The following is a 26,404-nucleotide window of genomic DNA, read 5'->3' as shown; positions in this document are numbered from 1 at the left end:
TGGACAACAGACAGCACTGTGCGGCGCTTTTCATCGATTTGTCCAAGGCCTTTGATACGGCAGATCTTGCAGTACTCAAACAAAAACTCCTCTCTAATGGTCTCACATCACAGGCGGTTAGCTGGGTCAACAACTATCTCCGAAACTGTCAGTGTGCGCAGGTGCATAATGTGTCGTCCTCCTCTCTTGTCATATAACACAAGGCGTACCTCAGGGATCGGGCCGAGGACCCTTATTATTCATTATGTACATTGGCAAGCTGTGCCACAACATCCACAATGTCTCACATCATTCCTGTGTGTTATATCGTCCTGCTTCTTCACGCCGCCACACTCTCACAGAGCTTCAGTTGGCCTTCTCAACTTTAAAGCACCAATTTTTGGAAGTTAGAAGCCACTAAAACAAAACGATTAACATTTACAAATAGAAAAAAGCTTCAAAATCAGAAAATCTGCCATCTATAGTCACTCATAGAGCAAGTATGACAGTACAAATATCCGGGTATTACCGTAGACAACTCCTCGTGTTAAGTGTCTGGTTAAGAAACTTAAACTCAGACTTTATTTTAGAATCAAGTCGTCCGTGTTTTTCAAGGCCAAGTATGCCCCAGCACACTCACTACACTCACTTGACCCAGCTTGTCATGGAGCTTTAAGATTCACCTCAAATCTCAAATCTGAACTGGGAAAAAAAGGCCGTTGAGTTCTCTGGTGCCTCGGATTGGAATCAGCTCCAAAGTAAGTTGTCTGTTAGAGAGCTGCTCTCTCGAAGCCAAACTATTTAGACTGAGGGCTCATACTGAAAAATCTAAAGATGCGGGGACGGTTTTACTTTTTTTTTAAACCATCCCAAACAAAACATTTAATATAATGTATTTACGCATATAAAATATGTATTCATTTTATCAGTGCCAAAGCATACTGTTATTAATATTATCAACTGTTTCTCCTCACACTACTTTTTTTTCTTTTTTTTTTACAAACATTTCAACTTTCTTCTTTTACATTTTTTTCTTATACTAGTATGGCTTATTCTCTTAATATTTAGACTGTTACGCGTGGTAGGCGTGGGACCCCAGATGCAGAGGCAGGAGACAGGTGTGCAGGTAAGAATGTCTTTAATAATGTCTTTTAACTAAACAGAGGGCGATGGTGCGTGGCAAAAAAGGCTGAACATAAATGCACCATGAAAACCTGACTTGGAGGAGACCTGGGGTTTCCAGCTGGAGAGCCGGGAGCACGGGGCGCACACCCTGGGAGACGCCGGGAACGGATGGGTCCTCAGGAGGGAAAGGAGAGTTCCCCTTGCTGCAACACGGGTGTAATGGAAGAGAAGTCAGAGCAGACTAGTCCGTAGATGTGACACAAACCATAGAGAATAATCCAGCGTCTCCCAGGTGTAATCCCTCATCTTAAATGAGGCTGGAGATCATCAGGGGCAGGTGCGCCCAGTAGTCCCGCCTCCAGCTGGTGACCGGGCTCCTGCAACAGAGGACACACCCAGGAGAAGACAGGGAAGTGCAAAGGGCACAGACAGAGTGCAAACTGTGACAGTACCCCCCCCCCTTAATGGACGCCCCCTGGCGGCCTACCTGGCTTCTCAGGGAAGCGATCATAAAAGTCGGACAGGAGTGTGGGGTCGAGTATGAGCGACCGCGAGACCCAGGAGCGGTCCTCAGGGCCGTACCCCTCCCAATCCACCAGGAACTGGTAACCCCTGCCCCTTCTTCTCACGTCTAAGATGGCCTTGACTGTAAATGCCGGATGACCATCCACTAGCCTGGGAGGAGGAGGAGGCACCTCTGGAGGGCTCAGGGCGCAGGAGGTGACCGGCTTGAGGAGGGAGACATGAAATGTGGGGTGTATACGAAGAGAGTCTGGAAGCCGTAATCGAACGGATGAGGGATTAATGACTCGCTCGATGGGATATGGTCCAATGAACCGGGGTTGAAGCTTCTTAGAGGTGGTGTGTAGCGGGAGGTCACGGGACGACAGCCACACCCTTTGTCCGGGTTCATAGTGGGGGGCGACCGAGCGGTGGCGGTTGGCCAGCCGTTGGTTCCGCTCGGCCGTATTGGAAAGCGCAGCCCGGGTATTTCGCCAGGCCCGGCGGGCACGGCGCAAATGTGCTGACACGGAGGGCACGGCCAACTCCGACTCCAGAGATGGGAAGGCTGGGGGTTGGTACCCGTATGCGGCATGGAAAGGGGACATACCCGTAGCAGAGCAGGTGAGGGTATTGTGGGCGTATTCGATCCAAGGTAAGTTCATTGACCATGAGGCGGGCTGTTGGTGACATACGCAGCGGATGGCGGCCTCCAGGTCCTGGTTGGCCCGCTCCGTCTGGCCATTCGTCTGTGGGTGGTAGCCCGATGACAGGCTGGGGGATGCTCCCAGGGCCTTGCAAAATGCTTTCCAGACAGCCGAAGTGAATTGAGGCCCCCTGTCCGAGACCACGTCCAAAGGGATGCCGTGTAACCGGAAGACTTGGGACACCAGTAGGTCCGCCGTCTCGAGCGCAGAGGGCAGTTTAGGAAGGGAGATGAAGTGAGCCATCTTCGAAAACCGGTCTACCAAGGTGAGGATGACTGTGTTGCCATTGGAAGGAGGGAGTCCCGTGACGAAGTCCAATGAGACGTGTGACCACGGCCGGGAAGGAATGGGAAGCGGTCGCAGCAATCCAGCGGGCGCCTGATGGGACGACTTGTTTCGGGCACAGACGGAGCAAGCCGTTACGAACTCCCTGGCATCCGCTCGTAGCGATGGCCACCAGAATCGCTGAGTTAGCAGAAAGACTGTGCGTGAGATCCCCGGGTGACAGGCCATCTTGGAACCATGTGCCCAACAGAGGACGTCCGAGCGAAGACTCGGGGCGACAAACAAGCGGCCAGCCGGACAGTCCTTGGGCGGGGGGCTGTCTTTGAGAGCGTCTGCCACCCGCTTCTCAATGTCCCACTGGAGGGCGCCCAAGATCCGGTTTTGGGGGATGATAGTCTCTCGGTGGGTGTCCTCCGTCGGCGGGGAATTCAGCCGGGAAAGGGCGTCCGGCTTGCCATTTTGGGACCCTGGGCGAAAAGTCAGAGAAAAATTGAACCTTGTGAAGAAGAGTGCCCACCGTGCTTGTCTCGGGTTGAGCCTCTGGGCTGTTCTGAGGTACGCCAGGTTCCGGTGATCGGTGAGAACCACGAAGGGGAGTTCGGAGCCCTCCAGCCAGTGCCTCCATTCCTGCAACGCCAGCACCACGGCCAATAGTTCCCTGTTGCCAATATCATAATTGCGTTCTGCTGGAGTCAGGCGGCGTGAGAAGAAGGCACAGGGGTGCAGCTTCCGGTCAGTGGAGCGCTGAGAAAGCACCGCTCCTACACCTGTGTCAGACGCATCCACCTCGACAAAGAATTGAGATGCAGGGTCAGGGTGAATCAGTACTGGAGCGCTGGTAAATAATGATTTTAATTTGGAAAAAGAGGAGTCGGCATCATGCGTCCACGTAAACGGCACCTTGGTAGATGTGAGCTTGGTTAGAGGTTCCGCTACTCTACTAAAATCCCGGATAAAGCGGCGGTAGAAGTTAGCAAACCCCAGGAACCTCTGAAGGAGCTTTCTTGATGTAGGAACGGGCCACTCGACCACAGCCTGAATCTTGGCAGGGTCGGCCTTCAGTTGCCCTTTTTCCACTATAAACCCAAGAAAAGGAGTAGAGGTGGTATGAAAGGAGCATTTCTCCGCTTTAACAAATAACCTATTCTCTTGGAGCCTTTGAAGAACCAGCCGGACTTGCTGGACGTGCTCCTCTAGCGTGCGGGAGAAAATGAGTATGTCATCGAGGTACACGAACACAAAGCGCCCCAGCATGTCGCGAAGGATGTCGTTAAGGAAACTCTGAAAGACTGCGGGGGCGTTAGTGAGCCCGAAAGGCATGACCAAGTACTCGAAATGCCCGAGGGGGGTGTTAAAAGCAGTCTTCCATTCCGCCGTGGCCCACGTCCCCGCCTTGCCGGTCAGGTGAGAGATGGCGAAAGCCACCCGGGCTCGTTCCGTGCGGAAGGCCGCGGATTGAAGTTCGAAGTGTAGTTCGCACTTCGTGAGGAACGCCCGCACATCACCCGACTCTCCGGAGAAGCTTTCTGGTCGAGACAGCTGTGGGCAGGCTGCCGCGGTGTTGTCCTCTCGGGGGAGAGGTGCCGTTTGGTCTGGCGCAGAGACCCCCGGGGACGGGGGCTCAGCGGATGGGGATCGAAGTTGTAGCGCTGTAAGGAGGGTTTGGAGCTGAGATTCTAGGACCTCAAAGCGTGCGTCCTGGCGCTCCGCCATGCCCTTGAGGCCGTGGCCCAGGGCTTCGAACTGATCCTCCTGCGCCTTCAGGCGCTGTGCCAAATTGCGGAGAGCAAGCCTGCTCGGGTCCACCTCCGCGGGGTCCATTACTGGCTGGATTATTCTGTTACGCGTGGTAGGCGTGGGACCCCAGATGCAGAGGCAGGAGACAGGTGTGCAGGTAAGAATGTCTTTAATAATGTCTTTTAACTAAACAGAGGGCGATGGTGCGTGGCAAAAAAGGCTGAACATAAATGCACCATGAAAACCTGACTTGGAGGAGACCTGGGGTTTCCAGCTGGAGAGCCGGGAGCACGGGGCGCACACCCTGGGAGACGCCGGGAACGGATGGGTCCTCAGGAGGGAAAGGAGAGTTCCCCTTGCTGCAACACGGGTGTAATGGAAGAGAAGTCAGAGCAGACTAGTCCGTAGATGTGACACAAACCATAGAGAATAATCCAGCGTCTCCCAGGTGTAATCCCTCATCTTAAATGAGGCTGGAGATCATCAGGGGCAGGTGCGCCCAGTAGTCCCGCCTCCAGCCGGTGACCGGGCTCCTGCAACAGAGGACACACCCAGGAGAAGACAGGGAAGTGCAAAGGGCACAGACAGAGTGCAAACTGTGACATAGACTTTATTATCATAACATTATCGCATTCACCCAACCTAATGTTCCTAAAATTTCAACTTAATTCTTTGTTTGGTTTGTTTCTTATATTACAACTTTTTCCTATAATATTTCAACTTTATGCAATTTTTTCTGTTAAAATAATGACTTTACTCCCTTAATATTTTGTCATTATTCTTGTAAAACTACTGTTTTTTTTCCATTTACTGCTTAATCCGATTAATCATATTTTTAGAATGTACCGAGGGCCAGTAAAAAAGCAGTCACGGGGCGTAAGTGGCCCCCGGGCCGCACTTTGGACACCCCTGCTCAAACACTTGGATCTTGGTTCAAAGTTTTGGACAAAAGCCGTGGTGGGTGTAAATGTTTTAGTGAACTGTACGATGCACGATGGGGGGCCACTTTGATACATTTACAAATAGTTTGTACGCCCCTTCCCTAGAAGCTCGTAAAGACTCTAAAATCCTCTCTTGTCACGTGTGACTCAACAATGAAATCCGCCACCACACTGAAACTGTGATTGCGTCTGAAAGCCAGTCTCACTGTGACGACGTCACACAGACGGCCGATACACACATGCAGTCGCCTCTGCGGTGCGCAACATGACTCATAGCTTTTCATGTCTCCCCACCCCAGCGTGAAGACTCTGGTCAACGCGTGTTAGTTCCTTATGATTTGTGGACCCTTCTTCCATCCTTCTCAGCATCCTTCACTTGGGAAGTGGAGGATGGCGTTTGTTTTCAGGTATCGAGCTTAATGTTGCCATGACAACCATGCCTCGACACACTCCTCCCCCTCACCAAGTCTTTTAGTGTTACTAAGTATTCCTTTGCCTAAAGCCACCAGATGATGCCCTTTCGGAGTGTGGCTTCCTGAGGAAACACTTTTTAGTTGGTTACATACTTTAGTTCAAGTTAAATACTGAAATGTGATTTGAAACCAAAGTCATTAAAAGGGGGAAGTCTGGGCTTGCCTCGCCACGGCTTGCCGACTCTCGTCACTCCCGACTGCCTCAGGCATTTTCTCACGGCCGCAAAAAGGTTCTCCTGGGATTTGAACTTTAATTAGTACACTGATAAAACATCAACTCTCCAAACTTCATTAAATTCAGAGTATTGCTCTAATTGGAAATACAGTGGAACCTCGGTTATTGTCTGCCTCAGTTAGCGTGTTGAAAACTACTAAGTCCAACTGCAAAACATCCTTCGTGTTAGCATCCTTTTAACTAGCTAACAAAATGTCAACCGGAGCCAGAAGTCAGCTACGTTACGTCGCCCGTCTATGATGTCATCAGTGGTTGACACTCAAAATTGTTAACGTAAAGCATATTTGTATAGTTTTACAATTCTAGTTTTACATGCATAAAACAATTCTGAATGCATATAAATGACAAATGCAAGGAATAAATGAACATTTAAGGCTACTTTTACCTTCACTGAAGGCATGACTGCTCTCAAAGACACGATGTGGCAGCAAGATAAACGCGGAAACTACCTTTGTTTTCTGTCATGAGTTATTTCTTGAATTCAGTGGTTTTTCTCACCTTCTTTGTCAAAATACTGTCAGTTGCAAAGCTCTTTGGCTCTGTTTTGGGTTATTGAGGTGAGAAACACTATTGAATTCACGAAATAACTCATGGCAAAACAGGAAAGTGGTGGTGGGTGGTGTTGCTGCCTCATCGTGTCTTTGGGAACTGGAACGAATCAATGACGCTAACCAAGGTTCTACTGTACCATTGTAGCGTTTTAAAACAATTCTAAATGAATAACGTCATAATAATACAGCCAAAATACACCTGTTAGCTGGCCCCTTGGGCAAACACTCATAAGGTAACATAAATATTCACTACTCACTCTGCTGGGCATTACACACTATTGAGGGTCAAGTTTTATAATTCTCCATATGCTTTTTGACCATAAAGGCCGCCATACGCAGGCGCATAGGGTCCTCAAAGACCATCCATGTAAGCCAGGGGTCACCAACGTGGTACCCGAGGGCACCAGGTAGCCCCCACGACCACATGAGGTGCCCGCAAGCCTGCTTTTCATTCAGGTGTTCAGTTATTAATGAAAGAACAGTAGAAAGAAATGCATTGTGAAATACAACATGTGAGTTGTGGACACCAGTTTGTTCATGTTCTGGTAAAACAAGCATATTCGCTTTGTTTGGGTTTAAAATAAGCTCTGAAAAGAAATGTTACAAAAATAAGTAGCTCTTGGCCATTTTTATTTTGTAAAAGTAGCTCTCACGAGGAAAAACATTGGTGACCCCTGGTGTAAGCTAATACCCGCTAGCAAACGAGCAACACAATTTGGAGAATAAATATACATGGTGGCATGTTTCAAACTGGTCAAATTAACCAGACTGATTCGTCTTACAGAAATACCACTTCAACTTGATTCAGACGAGCTCCATGGGCGCTAAGGAGCTACTTGACAACACAACAGGTATTGCAGTGCATTATGGGACTTGTAGGACCAGAGGCGTGATCGCGTGAGTTTTAAGGTTACTGAGTGGCCACTTCAACCATAAAACAACACTTGAAGTCCAAATTTAAACGCAACACATTTTGTGCTTGAGCACTCCTCTGAAAGGCTAGCTATCTAGCTAGCTTTATTCTCAGATTTTGTATGACGTCTAGATACTGTACAGTAGATAGATAGCTTGTTAGATACATAGCAGAGCTGGGCGATACTGCAGATTTTAAAATTGGTCCACTATCAACTAAATACTAGAACAAAGACAGCGTCAAGATCATTGGATGATTTTGTGATTTTTGCCTTTGATATCATTCATATGATATGATAAATACGGTTGTATGCAAATAAAACATATTTGTATCAACACATGTATTTGTGATCGATTTAACAATATTTAAATACAACTGTCATAATAGCAACATATTAATAAAAATATCCTCTATTCACTTTTATGACATGCAGTGGTTTGAGCAAAATAAAGTCAATAGTGTAAAACTAGCTAATGTAATCTATTCTAATAATATATTTGAACAACACAACAAAAAACAGCACACAAATATGTGAAAATAAACACGGAAGAGAATTAAAAAAGAATCAGTTTTATCACGCATTTTACTACCCTGATATTGATAATATCGATATTTGAATCCATCCGCCCACCTCTCATAGATAGATAGATGTGGTAAAAGCTTATTCATATGCTTGAGTGTAGCCTGCCTGAGCAAAGAGCTCTCTAATCTGACCCTGAAACCATCTCTCCTCAGAGTATTCATTGTGGACATTCCTGCCATCCTCCAGGTTTGTGGAACCCAATCTCCACAGTCGGGCCGAAGTGGCTTTTATGATCCCAGCTTGGATAAAAAAGAGGTATTATAGTCCACTTTTGGCTCTCAGACACTGCCTCTATTCATGTGCGGCTCTCCTTGCCCCTTCTGAGCATTGCCTCTCTTGTCAGATGGAATCACTTGTCTTTTGGCCTCCTGGCCTCCTCATACTGCTGTGGGGACCCATCGATGGACCAACAAACACCTTAGACTGAAGTGCACGTCCAGTCCAAACATATCTGCAGCTTCTTGAAGGCCGTCAAGTGTCACCGAGAGGTCAGATTGATGTTTTTTTTCCCCTCAACTTGTCTCTTCTTGCATGCTTATGCGATTCTGTGTGGTGCTGTGCAAAATTGTTGCCAGAAGTAACTGTTATCAGTGGTGCTAAAACAATAGTTTGCAGCACTCTGTGGCTTCAGGTCTTACATTTGATTATCGCCACGGTTTTAAGAGGTCAAAGACAAATGGGGATTATGCTGTGAGCCAATGTGAGTGAAATTAAATGGCATAACACTCTTCATCACCATAAATTAGCAGAGCAAAGCACGTCTCAGGTAATAAATAATGCTGGTGTTAAATTATACATACACGTTCTTTTCATTCACTTGAATCTGTTCTCAACACGCATGCTGTTCTGATGATTTCATGGTATCGCTGGTAAGTCATAGCACTTCCACCATTCATTTCTTGTGTCTGCATTTTGCTTTAAATGACCTGTTTTTCCACTTGCTTAAAATATTGCGTAATATTTACTCACAAGGTGGCATTGTTAGTCACGTCGTGTTAAGTGGAACATGTTATAACCGGCAAAAAAGAACACTAGAAGGAGGGGCTGATCTTTTTTTCATCTGCTAAATGAGTCACAGTGCGGCCGCTACACCTGCAGCAGTCACCTGACATGGTGACACATGCCTGTGAGGGGGGGTGTCACACGTCTAGGTGTGTTTAGTGTATAAAAGACCTGCTCAAGCCTTGCCCAAACATTGACTCAGACGGATCTCCCCAGCAACGCTTACTAGGACTTCAAGCGTACTTGTGGAACTCTCCAGTGTTCAGACATGGTGTCAGCAGGCTTGCAGATGCTGGGCGCCGCCTTCTGCATCATCGGTTGGATTGGGACTATTGTAGTGTGCGCTCTTCCCCAGTGGAAGGTGACAGCCTTCATTGGCAGCAACATCGTCACGGCTCAGACGTCCTGGGAGGGCATCTGGATGAGCTGCGTGATCCAGAGCACGGGCCAGATGCAGTGTAAGGTCTATGACTCCCTGCTGGCTCTGTCCCGCGACCTCCAGGCCGCTCGTGCACTCGTCATCATTTCCATCCTGCTGGGTGTCCTGGGAGTGCTGCTGTGCCTGGCAGGGGGCAAATGTACCAACTGCGTGAAAGACGAGGGCTCTAAAGCCAAAATCTGTGTGGCCTCTGGTGTGGTCTTCATCTTGGCTGGCGTGTTGTGCCTCATCCCTGTGTGCTGGACGGCAAACACCATCATCAGGGACTTCTACAACCCCCTGACCTCCGGATCCCAGAAGAGGGAGCTAGGGGCCGCCCTCTTCATCGGCTGGGGGGCCTCGGCCCTCCTCATCATAGGCGGTGCTCTCCTATGCGCCAACTGTCCCCCCAAGGACGAGTATGCCGCCAAGTACTCAGCGAGCCACGCGTCTGCACCCAAAGAGTATATCTGAGGAAGCCGACAAAAGACTTTCATGTTGATCATACATTTCAGGACGTCCTGCTTTGTCATTGCCAAGATAACGAACCACAGACGGCAACCAGGACCGGCTTGTTGACTGGAAAGTAGCTCTCATTTGACAAACATTTAATGTTACGTTTCTGTTTCTGCATGACTTTTTATACTCCATTGGAATTCTTACCTGTGTTTTATACTGTATCGTCAACACGTGTAAATAAAAACTATTTTATCAAGAACATCAAAATGATCTCTTCTTTTGATCATTTTGCTCATCAAACATCAATAAGAACATCAAAATGATCTCTTCTTTTGATGTTCTTTTTAAATGTTCTATTTTAACAATCTTTTAAAATCATTTGATGAAAGAAACTTAAGCTTTGATAACTCAAAAGGAGCAGCCTTTGCTACGGGCAAGAGAAAACAGCACAATCATTTCTGTTTGCATTTGTATTTTGTATACTGTAGAACCTTGGTTAGCATCATTAATCTGTTCCAGAAGGTGGATGCTAACCAAATAAAGTTTTCCCATAAGAAATGATGTAAATCCAATGATAGTTGTCCTTTGGTTAATTTGTTCCAGGCCCGACTGAGATCAGTGAATTTCTGCAAAATAGGATTCAATATTAATAAATGGAATATTTCTGTAGTTAGATCATAGAAAACCTGTTAATGACTTTTTAAATACATTTTTTAATCATTATTAGAGCCCTGTAGACATGAAATAACGCCCCCGTTGTTTACACCACATTGCTAATGGGCAGGCTATGGAATCACTGCAGGGACACAAGGGACGGCCACGGTTTTAAGAACTACAGGTAGTTACCCTCCAATTTATTTCTTCTAAACTTAAAGGCTTTCAAACGTAGTGAGGAAAAAGGACCGTGTAAGAAGCCAAAAACTTACCACTTCCACATGGAATGGGTGGAGAACCTTTTTTTTACTCCATCATGTCAAACATGCCATGGCTGAGTCCATGCAGTGTTCAGGTAATGTCATGTCATGTAATGTGATGTATTGACACGTCTCATCAAAGTTTTGTGTCATTACTGACGCCTAGTGACCAGAATACTACATATCACTTGTCTTTCCATATTTTTTTGACGAATACACAGTCAACCCCAAAGCAGCGATATTTAATTAAGGAAAACTGTGATAGAGTGAAGGAGTGATGTTCGAACTGCGATGCGGTGAGTGACAACTCTCCTGTAATCCGTTCCAGGAAGCCAAAAATGTTAACACAAAACACGTTTTTATAGTTTTACATGCAGAAAACTATTTGAAATGCACAGAAACGATGAATGCAAGGGATAAATGAATATTTAAGATTACTTTTACCTTCACTGAAGAGGTGATTCTTGACAAAAGTTCCCAAAGACACGATGTGGCAGTGAGATCAACCACCACCACCTTCCTGTTTTGCCATGAGTTATTTCTTGGATTCAATTGTGTTTCTCACCTCAGTAACCCACAGTGGCGCCAAAGAAAGTTGCCAGTACCAGCATTTGATAAAGAAGGTGAGAAACACTGTTGAATTCAAGAAATAACCCACGACAAAAAACAAAGGTAGCGTCCGTGTTGCTCTCGTGTCGTTAGGAACAGTCATATCTTCACTGAAGGTAAACGGAGACTTAAATGTTCATTTATCCATTTCATTCGTTTTTTATGTGCATTTTGAATTGTTTTATGCATGTAAGACTATAAAAACGTGTTTTGCGTTACCATTTTTGAGAGTGAACCTCTGATGACAGCACAGGCGGGCGACGGAGCTGACTTTCGCTTCCTGTATCCAAGCTAATAGGCTGCTAACAAGGACGTTCTGCAGTTAAGAAGACAGTTGGACTCACACAGTGTATTAATAACACAACAACAGGCGCCCCATGTTGTACGCAAATCAGAGCATGTACGCAAACTGGGGCAACATTTTGGCAGAAATTTTCAGCGTTAAGCGAAAAACACACTTAGGATGGATGTAGTAAGTTTCACTTACTTTCTGTATTTAATTTTTTGTATTGATTTATTTGTTATTATTTAAAAGGATTGATTCATTTATATTATGAATAGTATTGTTTCTTTTGTTGTACACTGCGCAGTGACATACATTTACAGACTTTTTATAGTCACCAAAAATAAAAAAGTAACGTATTTAGTTGTATGATCAGGGTGATGGTGTATTTGTTTTAGACATACTTAACAAGTTACACGAAGGAACATGTACAATTTACAGTTAAACTATTCAAAATGTCCGAAAAGGAGGAGGACGCAGACGCAGATCTCGTTTAACCCAACCGCCTGGCATTTTGTTCAAAAGTCTGTACGTTCTCGTTTCTAGTCTTCTAATTTGATAGTTTTGAGAATGTTTTCATGCGACAATCTGAGACTCCAGAGTAACAATACAACACATGATTGAGCATAGACATTTCTAACCTTAATAGGCCACCTCAAAGTTTTTAATGTGCACCAAATATCACAAATAAATTCAGAATTTGGGTGCTCTGCGTCGCAATGACATCATGTTACTGACACCTAGCAGCCTTTCCTCTTGGTTCTTCAGTAAAGGAAGTAGTCACACGGTCATGAACAAACCTTTCTCACTGCTGCTTTAAGACGCGTGGCCAAACAATGGTGTTGTTCTTGAATCTTGGGTTGGAGAACAGAACAGGAGCCTTGCGACCTTGAACATTTGTGGCAGGTCAGCACCACCGACGTCCTCCAGGCCAGTGTTTGTGTGTAAACTCCTTGCAGCCAATAGAAGACCAGGATTCAGGTGTCACACGCCTCCATGTTGTTGTTGCATACATGTCCCATAACAAACTATATAAATAGAGGCTGTCATCGTCCCACGCATGTTTCTGACTGGACTCGAGTGTACGCGCAGCATTGAGATGGTGTCTCAGGGCATTCAGATGATCGGCATCTCCCTGGCCATGATCGGCTGGCTCCTGGTCATCATCGTGTGCGCCCTCCCCATGTGGAAGGTGACGGCGTTCATCGGAGCCAACATCATCACGGCTCAGACCATCTGGCAGGGCCTGTGGATGAACTGCGTGGTGCAGAGCACGGGCCAGATGCAGTGCAAGGTCTATGATTCCATGCTGGCCCTGGCGCAGGACCTGCAGGCCGCCCGGGCAATGATCATCATCTCCATCCTCACTGGGATCTTTGGGGTCATCCTGTCCGTCGCGGGTGGGAAGTGCACCAACTGCATCGAGGAGGAACGAGCCAAGGCCAGGACAAGCATCCTTGCTGGCGCGTTGTTCATCATCTCCGGATTGCTGTGTCTCATTCCCGTCTCCTGGTCGGCACACACCATCATCACCAACTTTTACAATCCCTTGGTGATCGCCGCCCAGCGGTATGAGCTTGGGGCGGCGCTGTATATCGGCTGGGCGGCGACAGCGCTGCTGCTGATTGGAGGCGGGCTCGTGTGCTGGAACTGCCCCCCCGACCACGAACAACATGCCCACTACATCCCCAAATTCAGGCCCGTCAAGTCGGCCTCCACTTCGAGAGAATACGTCTGAAACGGTGCATCACTGGGAGCAAATACGAAAGGAAGGAAGCGGCAAGTGGTGGTGAGCTGTTGCTTTCTGTTCAGCTGCAACAGGAAGCTGCTCGGATTGACGGTCACACCTGAACGGCATGGAGCCATGCGGTGTTGTCTGTAAACAAACATGGAGGACTGTACCACTTAACATCAGCAACCTCCGGAAGGAAACCACAACATCTCTCCAACTCACTTTATTTAAAAAATTGTTACAGCATTTGCACTCAACAATATCGCTGAACGTAATGTTTATCTTTTGCCGTTTCACAGGATTGTCAAAATTAAATAGTCCCCTGTTACCTGCGTGTTTTAAAGTGATTTTGTGTTTCTGTGAATAAACCGTCAATTATTAGTCTTTCTTTCCCCCAAAGGAACAAATCCAGCATACACGCCAACCATATTCACGTGTGACACAGCAGGCGAATGTGGGGTAGATAGCTGGAGCTTCATGTCTTCTTCTTTCAACCACTAGGAGGCAGCAAATGACCTCCACTTTGGAGAGAAAAAGGATGCGATAGTGAAACTCCTCCAACACCTGTTGATTTGCATTCCAATGCTCACCACCACCGAGTCACAGATGTGGGTGATGACGTCAGCAACTTATTTCATTGACACGGCCATGTGTTTACTTTCTGAAGACAGACACCCCGTCTGTCTTTGTCATTTCCTGGCAAATTTCATGTCATGCTGACGGTTATTGCATGTCGTCATGGTAACACTTTAGGTTCAACACAGACTTAGCGTGCAAACAGATCATGTGTCAGGACTCTCAGGTTGTTTTTGTCAGAAAAATAGACGGATTCCGGATGTTTCTGCAGAAGTGAAAATGGACGTGAGACTGGAGGGGGCGGGGTCTTGTGGTGCTGTCTTAGTATCAATGGTAAATCCCCCATTCGTGTTAAATAATTGATTTCATTTCAATCCTACAAAATTATACAACGTTAGAATAGCAGAAAACAAGCAACTGCTCAACTATTTTGACATGTATGCAAGCTATGGAGCATTTCAAAAGGTAAAGAAAAGGTAAGAAAGCATGGGTCAATGACACCACTGTGGTAAAAAAAAGAAGGATTTAAGAACAATTTTGCCCAAATTGAAACCCAAAGTACTTTAGTAATTTTGTAATGAATTTCATTAATTGAAAAAAAATGTACATATTTTTTTTTTTTTACCACGTGACTTGAGTGGAATTACAGTGAGTTGGTTAAGGCTGCAGTTGACATTTTTGCCTGTTTATGTATGTTGTATATATTCGGAGTGTACCGAGACAAGACGATACACCAGATTGGATCTACGCACTCTGTGCGTATGCTAGCGACCCTGCCTCCACCCACTGAGACAAAGGGCTCTCTCCGTTCATGCCGTTGTTCTATGGTAAAAACGCGCAAAGGCGCTGAAACCAATGCACAGAGTCAACCCTTGTCCTGCCTGTTTGGAGGCGGGAGATGACACGCATGCATGTGGCAATACTGTATATTGAGGCCGGCAAAACTGTCCAGTTCATTTTCATTTATTCTGTCCTTCATTATTTTATTTATTATTGTCCCAACAACCCTGGTGCCCACGAGACAGTTTTTTTTAAACGAGAAATCTTGTCACATTGTGATCTCGTCAGATCTTGTGACACCCCTAATATATTGTATATATATATATATATATATATATATATATATATATATATATACACACATATATGTGTATGTGTGTATAGATAGATAGATAGATAGATAGATAGATAGATAGATAGATAGATAGATAGATAGATAGATAGAAAATATGGATACAGTAGTATATAAGCTATCTATACTGTATTATGTATACCATATATAAACTATATAACTCAACAAAGCTTCTGTTGTCAATTACAGTTTGAGCGAGTTTCACCAGCTATGAGGTCTCTAAGTTGTAAAACAAATACACTTTGCTTTGGGGCGCATAAGAAAGTGTGTTTTTGTTGAAAACCGGATGCCGCTCCTGCGATGGGAGGAGGAGGAATCTTGTTTGACAAGAAGATCTCACCTGACGAAAGCGAGGCCCTCCCCTGTGGTCAGCTGACGAGCAGTGAGAGAGGGAGCTGCGTGCTTCTCGACGACAGTCTCGCCAGTACGGAGTTTCTTCACCATGGGGAGGATTGGCAAGGAGACAGCAGGTCAGATCATCAGCTTCATCGGGCTGGTGGGTGTGGCGGTGACCTGCGGCATCCCCATGTGGAGGGTGACCTCCTTCATTGGCGCCAACATTGTGACGGGCCAGATCGTTTGGGACGGCCTGTGGATGAACTGCGTGATGCAGAGCACCGGGCAGATGCAGTGCAGGCTGAACGAGTCGGTGATGAGGCTGACACCGGATCTGCAGGCCGCCCGAGCCCTGGTCATCATCTCCCTCGTCTTTGGCTTCATCGGATTCATGATCACCTTCATTGGCGCTAAATGCACCAGCTGCCTGCAGAAGGACGCGTCCAAGGCCAAGGTTGTGATCATAGGCGGCTGCCTCCTCATCCTTGCCGCAGTCCTGGTTCTGATTCCCGTCACCTGGTCAGCTACAATCACCATCACTGACTTCCAGAACCCCTCGACCATCGACACACAAAGGAGGGAAATCGGAGCTGCCATCTACATTGGCTGGGGCTCTGCCGCAATTCTACTTGTCGGCGGGATCATCCTCACCACCTCCTGCCCTCCTCAGAGGCCCTTGTATGGATACCCCGGTTACCAACCAGCACCCGTATACCCTTACACAAACGGGTCTACATACGCCCCTGTTTACGCTCCAGCCTCCAGTCAGCCATACACGGCAAGCGGCTCATACGCTCCGACAAAGCCGTACGCGGCGCCGACCACATATCCGGCTCGACAGTACATTTAAAGCCACAGAGAGACTGCAGACTGGATGCTTCTAGTCCTGGATAGACTGACATGTAATTCTGTACAGAAGATGGTATGTATTCCACAGTCAGTTCTTTATTGTGGGCGGAGGCTTGCTTTGGACCTGATTGGTGTTCCAAAAGCTGATATTGTCTGCAAGTCGTCATGTCAACAAGCCTATTTGCACTGCAGTTGTGTAATTATTGTTGTGTAATTGTGTCCATATCCTTGTTATAAAATGTGACATTTTTTGTACTTATAATGTGTTGCCTTTGTGTAAATACAGAGAACATTTTAATAAAATATCTGAGTTAACATCAGACCTTTTTGCGACGTCTGTTTTTAAAAAGAATCTGTCTGCTGACGTATTTCATACTGACGTTTTACGAGCTTTATGCATCGTGGGATTACGATAACGTAATCTTACCCTTAACGCTAACCTTTGCGCCTTGAAACTTTAAAACGCGGTCATGGAAATATTGTCACTTTGTTTGCCATAAAAATATGTGGCGGTCCCGGCCAGTGGCCAGTGGGGTCTCAAGCACTGTGAGATTAAAACAATATGAGGCCAAAAATGGAAATGAAAGGCAACTTGGTGGAACCGAGACACTCAGCAGTGCCCACTTCTACATCAGTTTTGCTGACAATAAAGCTGACTAAAAACCCCAAATAAAGTCATCAAAATGGTGATGGTACCTTTGCTAACGCCCCCAATACTACTGCACCTTCAAGGTTGTCAGTTTGAAAGCCGGAAATGGGTGGCAACGATTGCCCAATCAAATGCAAGCGCACCATTTGAACCAAGCATGTGACATCCACCTGTGACTGATGTTCATCTCATCGAAACTCCTCTTGGTTCTTTTGAAGAATCTGGTCGGGCAGGTTTATCACCCACCACGTCAGTTTCAGTTCAAACTAGCATGCCGTGCCTCCGCCCACAAGGGGCGATGTCCTTATAACCGACACAAACCTTCCACAAGCTGTATTTGAGGTTGGACTCACGTTGCTGCCAAGTGTTCTCCTCCTGCTTTGAAACCAAACAAGGTGTCATCATGGTGTCTCTGGGACGACAGATGCTGGGCTTCATCTTGGCCATCATCGGCTTCCTGGGCACCATCATCGTGTGCGCGCTACCCATGTGGAAGGTGACGGCCTTCATCGGCGCCAACATCGTGACGGCGCAGGTCATATGGGAGGGCCTGTGGATGAACTGTGTGATGCAGAGCACAGGTCAGATGCAGTGCAAGATCTACGACTCTCTGCTGGCTCTGCCTCAGGACTTGCAGGCCGCCAGGGCCCTGGTGGTCATCGCCATCATTGTCGCCGCCTTCGGGATCATCCTGGGCATCGCCGGGGGCAAGTGCACTAACTTTGTGGAGGACAGGGTCGCCAAAGCTAAGGTGGCCGTCGCCGCCGGGGTCATCTTCATCTGCGCCGGTGTTCTGGTTCTCATCCCTGTGTGCTGGTCGGCCAACACCATTATCAGGGATTTCTACAACCCCATCCTGACCAACGCTCAAAGGAGGGAGCTGGGGGCTGCCCTCTACATCGGCTGGGGTACGTCCGCACTCCTCCTCCTGGGAGGGGCCCTCCTCTGCAGCTCGTGCCCACCCAAGGAGAGCCCGGAGTACCCTGTCAAGTATTCTGGCGCCAGATCCACAGCCACCAGTCGAGCCTACGTCTGATGACTCTCCTGAAAATGACTTTTTAACAATTCTCCCTTCACTCCAACAAACCTCCACATGTGTGAGCTTCTCAGAGTGCAAGTTGTGTGTTTGTTTTGGCAAGAATAGCTTTGAGAGAAACTCAGTTTTGGTGGAGGCGAGATCAGCTCGGTGTGACCACGAGTCATGTGACAGAAAGTGTGAAGGGAAGCTATTTGTACAGCCATGTATCCTATTGTGACTTTGTTTGTGTATAAAACATACAAACATCGCTTTTGTTTTGTTTTCAAGTAATTCCTGATATTTAATAAAAAATGTATTCACTGATGCAATTTTCTCAAGGTGGTTTCTTCACTACTGATTAAGACTTGATTCATCTCAGTCAGAAGTGTTCACACATGGCAAGGTTTATTTGTAGAAACTACTACAATGTATTTCAAATGGTGCGCCTGTGACTTTAATTTCAGTGTACAATGAAACAGTTCTGTGATTGGCTGGCGACCAGTCCAGGGTGTACAGCTGCCAGCTGGGATAGGCTCCAGCAAACCCGTGACACTAGTGAGGACAAGCGGTAATACAAAATGGATGGAATTAAATAGGTCAACAAGGTGTAAGTCTACCAGACAAGGAACTAGCGTTGTTGCTCAAGCAGACGTTCAACCAGTTCCACCGGCTCCACTGTGTCGAGATATTCATCAAATCTTTTCACAGAACGCACCAGCTTGTGTGTTCATTTCAACATGAATTGAGAGTCTCCCCCACCAACAGGTGGATAAGATAAGCGGCTACTATGTTACATGTATGCCGTGTCACAGGTCAGTAAACTGTAGGCCACTTTTAGCCATTGTTGGCGTGAGACGGCACCCACTATTCGCTGGAAAATTACATGAGAAATAAAATACACTAGTAATGGTGGCAAACAGAAAAGTTGGAATCCACAGACAAAAATGACAGTCTGGGGAAACGGCTCCCGTCGTTCCGGAATGCAGTGGACAGTCCAGCCTGTCAAAGCTTACATTGCAGTACATCACAATGTACCCCTTCTTCTACCCCTTCTCCATTTTTCAACAATCGCTGATAGTAGAGTGGAAATCCTAACCGAGAGGATGCTTACTAACTCAAAAACAAATAAAGCAATCCCTCGTTTATCGCAGTTAATTGGTCCCAGACCTGACTATGATAAGTGAATTTCTGCCGAAGTAAGATTCCTTACTTTGAAATGGAAACATTTTCCCAGTTAGAGCATAAAAAACCTGTTTACGACCTTTAAATATGTTTTTTAAGATTATTAGAGCCCTCTGGACATGAACTAACACCCCTATAGTCACCTTTCCACTCATATTATTATTTATTTATTTATTTGTATTATTTACTTGTATTAATGTCTCTTCTGTTGTTGTTGCTTAATTTATTGGTATATATGTTTATGTGTTTATGTTTCTTATGTTCTTATTCTTTCTTGTGTTTTCTTTCTTTTCTTGGGAGAATGAACAGAATAAGATTTTCATTGCATAGTATAACTGCTGTTTTACTATGCACATGACAATAAAACTCTCTTGAATCTCTTGAATCTTGAATCTCTTGAATATTACCCAATATAGTAGTTTAAAACATAAATAAGACTTGTGCTTGTGCTTGTTTTTAATGAATGTATTCCCTAGAGGAGCTGAGTGGCGGGTGGACAGGAAGTTACGTCGGGTGCTCAGAGTTGAGTCTTACCTTGGAAGTAGTTTTTATTAGGGATTGTCTCAATCTGGTGCTTACGTGTCTCACTGAACATTACGATAACGCTACTGACACCTAGTGGCCAGTGTGGAATACTGCATATTATTCACAGCGTCTCTGAATGCGTCTTTTGAATTCCTTATACAGTCAAACCTGTCTTAGCGGCCACCTTTATAGAACGGCCACCTGCCTATAGCAGCCACTGAAAAATCCCCCCCCAGCAAAATGTACATGTTATAGACCCTGTGTATAGCAGTCACCTGTCCAACGCGCCACCCATTTTGTCTCCCTTGGTCAATACCTGACTGCATATAGCGGCCAAATTACCGACTCAAGTAGAAGCTTCATGCACGAAAAAGTTTTGTTTTTCAATCAATGAAGCCATCGTGTGTAGACTTTAATTACTGAGTCCTAGCTCAGTCACAATCATTCACAAGATCCACACAAACTGTCAGTTGTTCCACATAAAAAAGCCGTCTTCTTTTGAGCTTGCTATTTCCTGGTCAAACATGTAACTTTAAGAGCATTTGCACCAAAACATTACCGCAAAGTATGCTGGGAACAGGACGTGCTCCCAGCGACGCTACAATAAAAAAAACATACGCTAGCATGCATGCGGCAGCGGGAGCAAAACTGAGTTGGGTTGTACTTAATTGAAGTATTTTAGAATGTACTCACGTTATTTTTCATCAATCCTCATCCACAAATCCATCAAAGTCCTCATCTTCTGTATTCGACACAAACAAAGCCGTCTTCTTTTCCGTTCGCTACTAGTCTGTTAACTTGTCAGTGTTATTCAGCTCCGAAGCAAAGAAGGAAACTTCTCCTGTTGCTTCTGCCAACTTTATTTATTGAACGCGGCCACCAGACAGCAGCTCAGAACACACACACATCTCTCAGCATCGTCTCTCCTTCCTGCTTGCCCACAAGGCAAAGGTTAAACAAGCCCCACTACATAGCTGTCCAGCCAATGCCTGTAAGAAATGACACCGTTTATTTCCTGGTGTGCACTGGTCAATACTGTAATGCCGCTTGTTGTGGGGAAGGAGAGACTCACGTCGCCGATGCACTTTAATGGCTTTATTAACAGTGGAGAACACTGCAGGACTTTACATCCACGCCAACATAAACACACTTCCCAACTCTCTCCAAACTCACAGCTAGCACTGAGCTTAGCTCTCCTGCTCGGGACGCCCACCGTCACTTCCCGTCACTTCCTGATGAACTAAAGCTGTAATGACACTCTGCCGTATAAAAAGTAAAATATTAAAAACAAGCGTAAGACATTACTAGCACAGCTTTGTTCTGTGGGTCGTGGATAATAACAAGCCTAGTAGATTCAAGATTGAAGAGTTTTATTGTCATATGCGTAGTAAAACGGACAGTTATACTAAGCAATGAAATTCTTATTCTGTTCATTCTCCCAAGAAAAGAAAGAAAACACAAGAAAAAGAATAAGAACATCAGTAGTGCTGTACAACTTTTATCCGCAGTCCGCAGTGCCCTCTACTGGTCAACATTATTATTATTATTATTTTCTTTTTTCCTTTTTTTTCTTTTTTTTCCCTCTACTGGTCAACATTCAAACTGGATGCCAACCTGTCTATAGAGGCCACCTGTCTATAGCGGCCGCTTTTGCAGTCTCCCTCTATTGGCCGCTATAGACAAGTTTGACTGTATTTGTTTATTTTGTTCATTGAGCTACTTTATGCTTGAAAATGCTTAATCCAGGCAAAAATGCACAAAACTTGCTTCAATATGCGTATTTTTTACGGTAGTCTGTATTCAACCATAGTTTATTCTTGAAAAATCGGAACAGCGTGAAGCCACTAAATTTGAACTGCGAAGTGGCGCTGGATGACTGCACAGTGTTGCACATGAACCAGGACGTGTACTGCTGACATAGATCATAGACACAGATGGGTAGATACTCGCTTCATCATCCTGAGGGAAATTTAACATTCAATTGGTTCCACCTTGAAAAAAACATTTTAGTCTACACTGTGAAACTACACTTGGTTCAAAGTAAACACAATGCTCATATTTTGGTTTCAATTAAGCATCTTCTTCCATATCAAAGTGATAACATCAGCCTACAAACGCTTTACTGTGAATCATAGTTTCAGCTGTTTTATGTCATTAAATGTCACGGAGGAAACAAGCTCTGCATTTCCACTAAAAACAAATTCACTCTGAGTGTAAAGGCAGCATGACAAGCAGTTTCATCATGTGAACACACCCCAAAGTCACCGTCACATTCTTCCTGCTGCCTGTCATTGAAACTCCTGCTGCGCTCGCATCCTCCGGGCTAATGTACCAATGTAATCATGATAACGGCCGCTGGAAAACAAATAGTATCACTTTAGGTCCACAGGTGTGATCTCGCTATGAAGTGCTTTGGGGAACCAAGGCAATTTCTCCCACAGGAAGTCACATAAATCCAATTCATTTGTTCCAGGGGGCCAAAAGTATTAACAAAAAAATACATTTTATAGAGAATAATTGTCATTTTACATGCAGACAACAATTGAAATTGACAAATGGGTGGAACTTATTGTTGATGCGGACTTCCGTACATCCTGGCGAGATGGAATGCAATAGTGTTTCTTGACTTCTTTATCAATTTGCTGGCACCCGCAACTTTCTTTAGCTCCGTGGTGGGTTATTTGGCAGTCGCACCCAATAAAAAACGCACAGCTGTTGAGTCAGCAACAAGCAGGGTGTACAAAAACACCCAGTTTGACTCTATAATCTGTAATATTCCTTCTGGATTATTATTTTGCATTCTGTCTCGCTCTGTTACATGAAATTCAGGACTGTTCATATTTGTGTTTTTGTAAGGGGGAAAACGTACAAAATTAGCAGGGGATCAAATACTTCAGCATTAAACACACTTATTTTTGTCCCACAGGTCACGATCCCGTAGGAACCAGGCCACAACGCATTGTCACACTTGATCAATATATTCTTTAATTTGATGTCCAGATGTATCGTTGTTAGCCATTTTAGTCGGTTGCATGAAAACGTGTGCTCTAGTTCACGCTGCGTGTTTACAAGAGCGGGACTTTCTCATTTACTGTGTTGCAAAATCTGCAAGCACGAAGAATTTATGTCTCGCTGGCGTGGGACCTTTTCCCTCCATCTTGTGTGTTTCTGTCTCTTTATTGACGGCGTAATACGAAGCGTATTTCCTTGCAGAGCAATAATAACACCCTTGACAACCTTTATTGTGAGCGTGCACACAAAGAATCTTGAACGGCAGGTCTTCTTTGTACGGGCCTCGGATGTGCGTTTGACTTTCACGCCTCCCATTCTGTGTCTGCGCTGCACTTCAGCGCGTGATCACCGGCTAATAGTCTCCTCACGGGCTCTCAGAAGACAACACCATGAGCTCCATGAGCATGCAGATGGCCGGCTGCGCCCTGGCCCTTTTCGGCTGGATCGGGGTGCTGATCGCGTGCGCCTCGCCCATGTGGAGGGTGACCGCATTTATTGGCAGCAGCATCGTCACGTCTCAGACCATGTGGGAGGGTCTGTGGATGAGCTGCGTGGTCCAGAGCACGGGCCAGATGCAGTGTAAGGTCTACGACTCCATGCTGGCCCTCACCACCGACCTTCAGGGCGCCCGGGCGCTGGTGGTGGTCTCCATCATCGTCGGGATCGCCGGAGTCCTGGTTGCCTTTGCCAGCGGGAAGTGCACCAGCTTCATTCCAGATAAACGTGCCAAGGCGAGGGCGTCTGTGGCCGGCGGCGTCCTGCTGATCATCAGCGGGTTCTTGTGCATCATCGCCGTGTCCTGGACCGCCAGCATCATCATCAGGAACTTCTACAACCCTTCCATAGTGGACGCCCAGAAGAAGGAGCTGGGTGCTTCTCTTTACATTGGCTGGGGGGCGGGAGGGCTGCTGTTGCTGGGAGGGGCCCTCTTGTGCGCCAGCTGCCCCCCCAAGAGGGACGATGCCATGTCTATAAATTACCCTCTAAACAGGTCCATAGCAGGATACACTAAACCGGACTCGATGGGCTCGTACACGCCGACAAAGACGTACATTTGAGGACTCTTCTACTTTCTGGCAGCAGAAACGTAAAAACAGACAATGAAGGAAACTTTATTTCATTGTTCATTGTGTTCATTTATCACATGAATATACAACATATATCTTTAACTTTGATTCCAGGCAGTTCAAACCACAGTTATTCCTCGTTTATGTGTTGATATCATGATTTGTTTCCATCATTGCGGTATCACCACAATAAAAGTGATCTCTTTCAGGTTCTCGCGTGTTGCTTGGAAACTTTGCCTCTGGTTACTTGAACTCCACACAGAGGAGAACCTGTTTGTCCGGTTCTCACTCGGGGGGTCACAGCCCGCTTTGGGGGCAAACTAAATGACTACTTAGGCCCTCACAATCCCTATGATGCTGAAAACATGAGCCTTTTTTTAAGTTGATGTAGCGACAGTGCTCAGTTTCAGTAACCGAAAGACACTTTGTTTGTCATTCATCAACACACTGACTTTGTGTTCATCTTTCACGAACATGAACATTGTATCACGTTTCCACCTTTCATTGCCTGCCGTGCAGCTGAAATGTTGGTTGGTGATATTCAAGCTTTAGGTCTGTAGCGCCCCCAAGCGGCAGTTAATACTAGTGTACTTCCAAGTGAAATGAACTGACAGCGGAGATCTTTTGCGTGAAACCCCTGGGAATGGACAGAAGGATATCCTGGAATGCTGTTTAGAACATCGGATTAGTTGAAGAAAGATGGATGGTCAGATCAATTCAATTGTCAACTTTTGCAGGAAATCGGTGCCTAATGCACTTACTTGCAATGAGGGGCCGTTAGCGACAAGCAAACAGGAAGAGATAAACATGTCCGACTGTCATTTTGTGTGTTTCAGGGCTGAGAGTGTGTGCGCGCTCATGGCTCTGCAGGAGCTCGGCGTCAGCCTGACCATGATCGGCGTGGCGGGGACCATCCTCATCTGCGCCCTGCCCATGTGGAAGGTGACGGCCTTCATTGGGACACGCCTGGTGGTCATGCAGGTGTTCTGGGAGGGTTTGTGGATGACGTGTGTCAGCGAGTACACGGGTCAGATGCAGTGCAAGCTCTACGACGCCCTCCTGGATCTGTCGCCCGACCTGCAGGCGGCGCGTGGCCTCGTCTGCATCAGCCTGGTGCTAGGATGTCTCGCCTTCCTGGTCTTCCTGCTGGGGGCTCGCTGCACCAAGTGCCTGAGCCACCCACGCGTTAAGACCCGGGTGGTGTTGGGGTCGGGGGTCATCTTCTGCTTGGCGGCCCTCGCCTCGCTGGTAGCGGTATCCTGGACGGCCAACACCATCATCAGAGACTTTCACAACCCCCGCGTCCCTGAGGTGCTCAAGAGGGAGCTCGGGGCGGCCATCTATATTGGCTTTGTCACATCTGGCCTGCTCTTCTGTGGGGGGGTCATTCTGTGTGCGAGCAGGTCGCCACCAAGGGCCACGTTCTATTCCAGTGGGTACAAGCCAACTAGGACCTCCGCACACAGCAGCTACGCCATCAAGAACTACGTCTAGAATCCACCTTCACGACTTTGTTTTTACAATTTTGGTGCTGAGCCTGGACGTGGCTTTAAGATGTTTCAAACATCACTTCCTCCTTTTCCACGGGGCTGACACGCAGTCCAGCAATTTAACGAGTCTTCAAGGAACCTAACCTGCTGCAAAGACAATTTAGGGCGCGGCGGCACATTCTAAAAATATACTTTAACAGGAAAACGAAAAAAGTACATAAACAACTGCAAAAGTGGAAAAATCAGCAGTAATTTTACAAGAATAAAGTCTAAATATTACGGGAAAAAAGTTGTTTCTTTTGACATCGTAATATTATGAGGGAAAAGAAAGTCATTTGAGTAGCATCGAGTTGAAATTGTAAAGAAAAAAGAAGTTTCTTTTCAAATTTCTGTTATGAAAAATAAAAATATAAACAAATTAACAAAAGTCGTCATTTTTGGAAAATTATGTTTCAGGAGAAAACTTTATAAAATCACAAAAATCAAATCAGAATATTATGGGAATAAAGTCATACAAATTTACAAGAATAAAGTCGAAATAGTTGAAAATTTAAAAAAAACAGCAGAAATGTGAAAAAAACATCTGTCATTTTGTGAGACTATTAAGAGAAAATATTATTAATGTCAAAATATTAAGAGAAAACTGAGGAAAAATCAAGTAATTTTAGTTGCGCAGAGCTGAAATATCAGACTTAAAGATGTAGGATATTTTTTAAAGTCGTAATATTATGAAACACAAAGAAAACAAAATAAAGCTGCCATTTTTGGAACATGAGTCATAATATTGCGAGAAGAAAACGCACGCTTATTTAAGAAAAAAGTTGAAATATTTGGAAAAGTTCATACTAATAACACATTTTTTCACTATGACAAAGCTGAGAGGCATTTTGTTCTTGAAATATACCTCTTAGCATAAACGCATGTACATGTTTTGATTTACAAAATATCAAAGTGGTTCTTGCTTCCTTTCATATTTCAGCATGCAGCCCTCGGTGGAAAAACTTTGGACACCCCTGATTTCGGGCCTTCAAGGAACCTAATGTATGCGTTTTCATAGTTTTCTAAGACAATTTAGTCATTTTCATAAACATCGAACCCAATTTGGACCCAAATCAAAGACA

The 26,404-nt window shown here is 45.7% G+C and overlaps 3 protein-coding genes across 7 annotated transcripts; all 3 read left to right on the top strand.

Moving 5' to 3' along the window:
* The first annotated feature begins 6,893 nt into the window (after window positions 1-6,893).
* LOC129190740 (claudin-4-like) lies at window positions 6,894-25,603 on the top strand. Of its 3 annotated transcripts, none has more exons than XM_054793191.1 (4): window positions 6,894-7,385; window positions 8,183-8,285; window positions 8,374-8,518; window positions 24,630-25,603. In XM_054793191.1, the coding sequence occupies exon 4, from the start codon at window positions 24,652-24,654 to the stop codon at window positions 25,285-25,287; it is 636 nt and encodes a 211-aa protein (XP_054649166.1). In that variant the 5' UTR covers window positions 6,894-7,385; window positions 8,183-8,285; window positions 8,374-8,518; window positions 24,630-24,651; the 3' UTR covers window positions 25,288-25,603. The 3 variants fall into 3 exon arrangements, with proteins under 3 accessions (XP_054649166.1, XP_054649167.1, XP_054649165.1); XM_054793192.1 differs by having other exon boundaries at window positions 6,894-7,431; XM_054793190.1 differs by lacking the exons at window positions 6,894-7,385; window positions 8,183-8,285; window positions 8,374-8,518 and adding an exon at window positions 24,130-24,499.
* LOC129190741 (claudin-4-like) lies at window positions 9,263-10,522 on the top strand. The gene has a single exon (XM_054793193.1). It carries the CDS (start codon window positions 9,301-9,303, stop codon window positions 9,922-9,924), a length of 624 nt encoding a protein of 207 aa, XP_054649168.1. The 5' UTR covers window positions 9,263-9,300; the 3' UTR covers window positions 9,925-10,522.
* Window positions 12,764-23,944, top strand: LOC129190742 (claudin-4-like). Of its 3 annotated transcripts, none has more exons than XM_054793195.1 (2): window positions 12,764-13,290; window positions 15,588-16,676. In XM_054793195.1, the coding sequence occupies exons 1-2, from the start codon at window positions 12,776-12,778 to the stop codon at window positions 16,339-16,341; spliced, it is 1,269 nt and encodes a 422-aa protein (XP_054649170.1). In that variant the 5' UTR covers window positions 12,764-12,775; the 3' UTR covers window positions 16,342-16,676. The 3 variants fall into 3 exon arrangements, with proteins under 3 accessions (XP_054649170.1, XP_054649172.1, XP_054649171.1); XM_054793197.1 differs by lacking the exon at window positions 12,764-13,290 and adding an exon at window positions 17,627-18,336 and having other exon boundaries at window positions 15,564-16,236; XM_054793196.1 differs by lacking the exons at window positions 12,764-13,290; window positions 15,588-16,676 and adding exons at window positions 17,289-17,887; window positions 23,113-23,944.
* Window positions 25,604-26,404: the final 801 nt, after the last annotated feature.

This window comes from Dunckerocampus dactyliophorus, chromosome 12, assembly GCF_027744805.1.
Source record: "Dunckerocampus dactyliophorus isolate RoL2022-P2 chromosome 12, RoL_Ddac_1.1, whole genome shotgun sequence".
In the NCBI taxonomy this organism is placed as follows: Eukaryota; Metazoa; Chordata; class Actinopteri; order Syngnathiformes; family Syngnathidae; genus Dunckerocampus; species Dunckerocampus dactyliophorus.
The sequence above is the reverse complement of the archived record's forward strand: the minus strand, read 5'-3'. Positions and strand labels throughout refer to the sequence as shown.

What these genes read in the sequence shown, in the direction of transcription:
- LOC129190740 (XM_054793191.1), top strand. Translation starts at nt 24,652, where the DNA reads ATGGCTCTGCAGGAGCTCGGCGTCAGCCTGACCATGATCGGCGTGGCG.
- LOC129190742 (XM_054793195.1), top strand. Translation starts at nt 12,776, where the DNA reads ATGTTTCTGACTGGACTCGAGTGTACGCGCAGCATTGAGATGGTGTCT. An exon ending in ATCGCCGCCCAGCGGTATGA is followed by an intron (nt 13,291 to 15,587) that starts GCTTGGGGCGGC and finishes GCCAGTACGGAG; the next exon opens with TTTCTTCACCATGGGGAGGA.
- LOC129190741 (XM_054793193.1), top strand. Translation starts at nt 9,301, where the DNA reads ATGGTGTCAGCAGGCTTGCAGATGCTGGGCGCCGCCTTCTGCATCATC.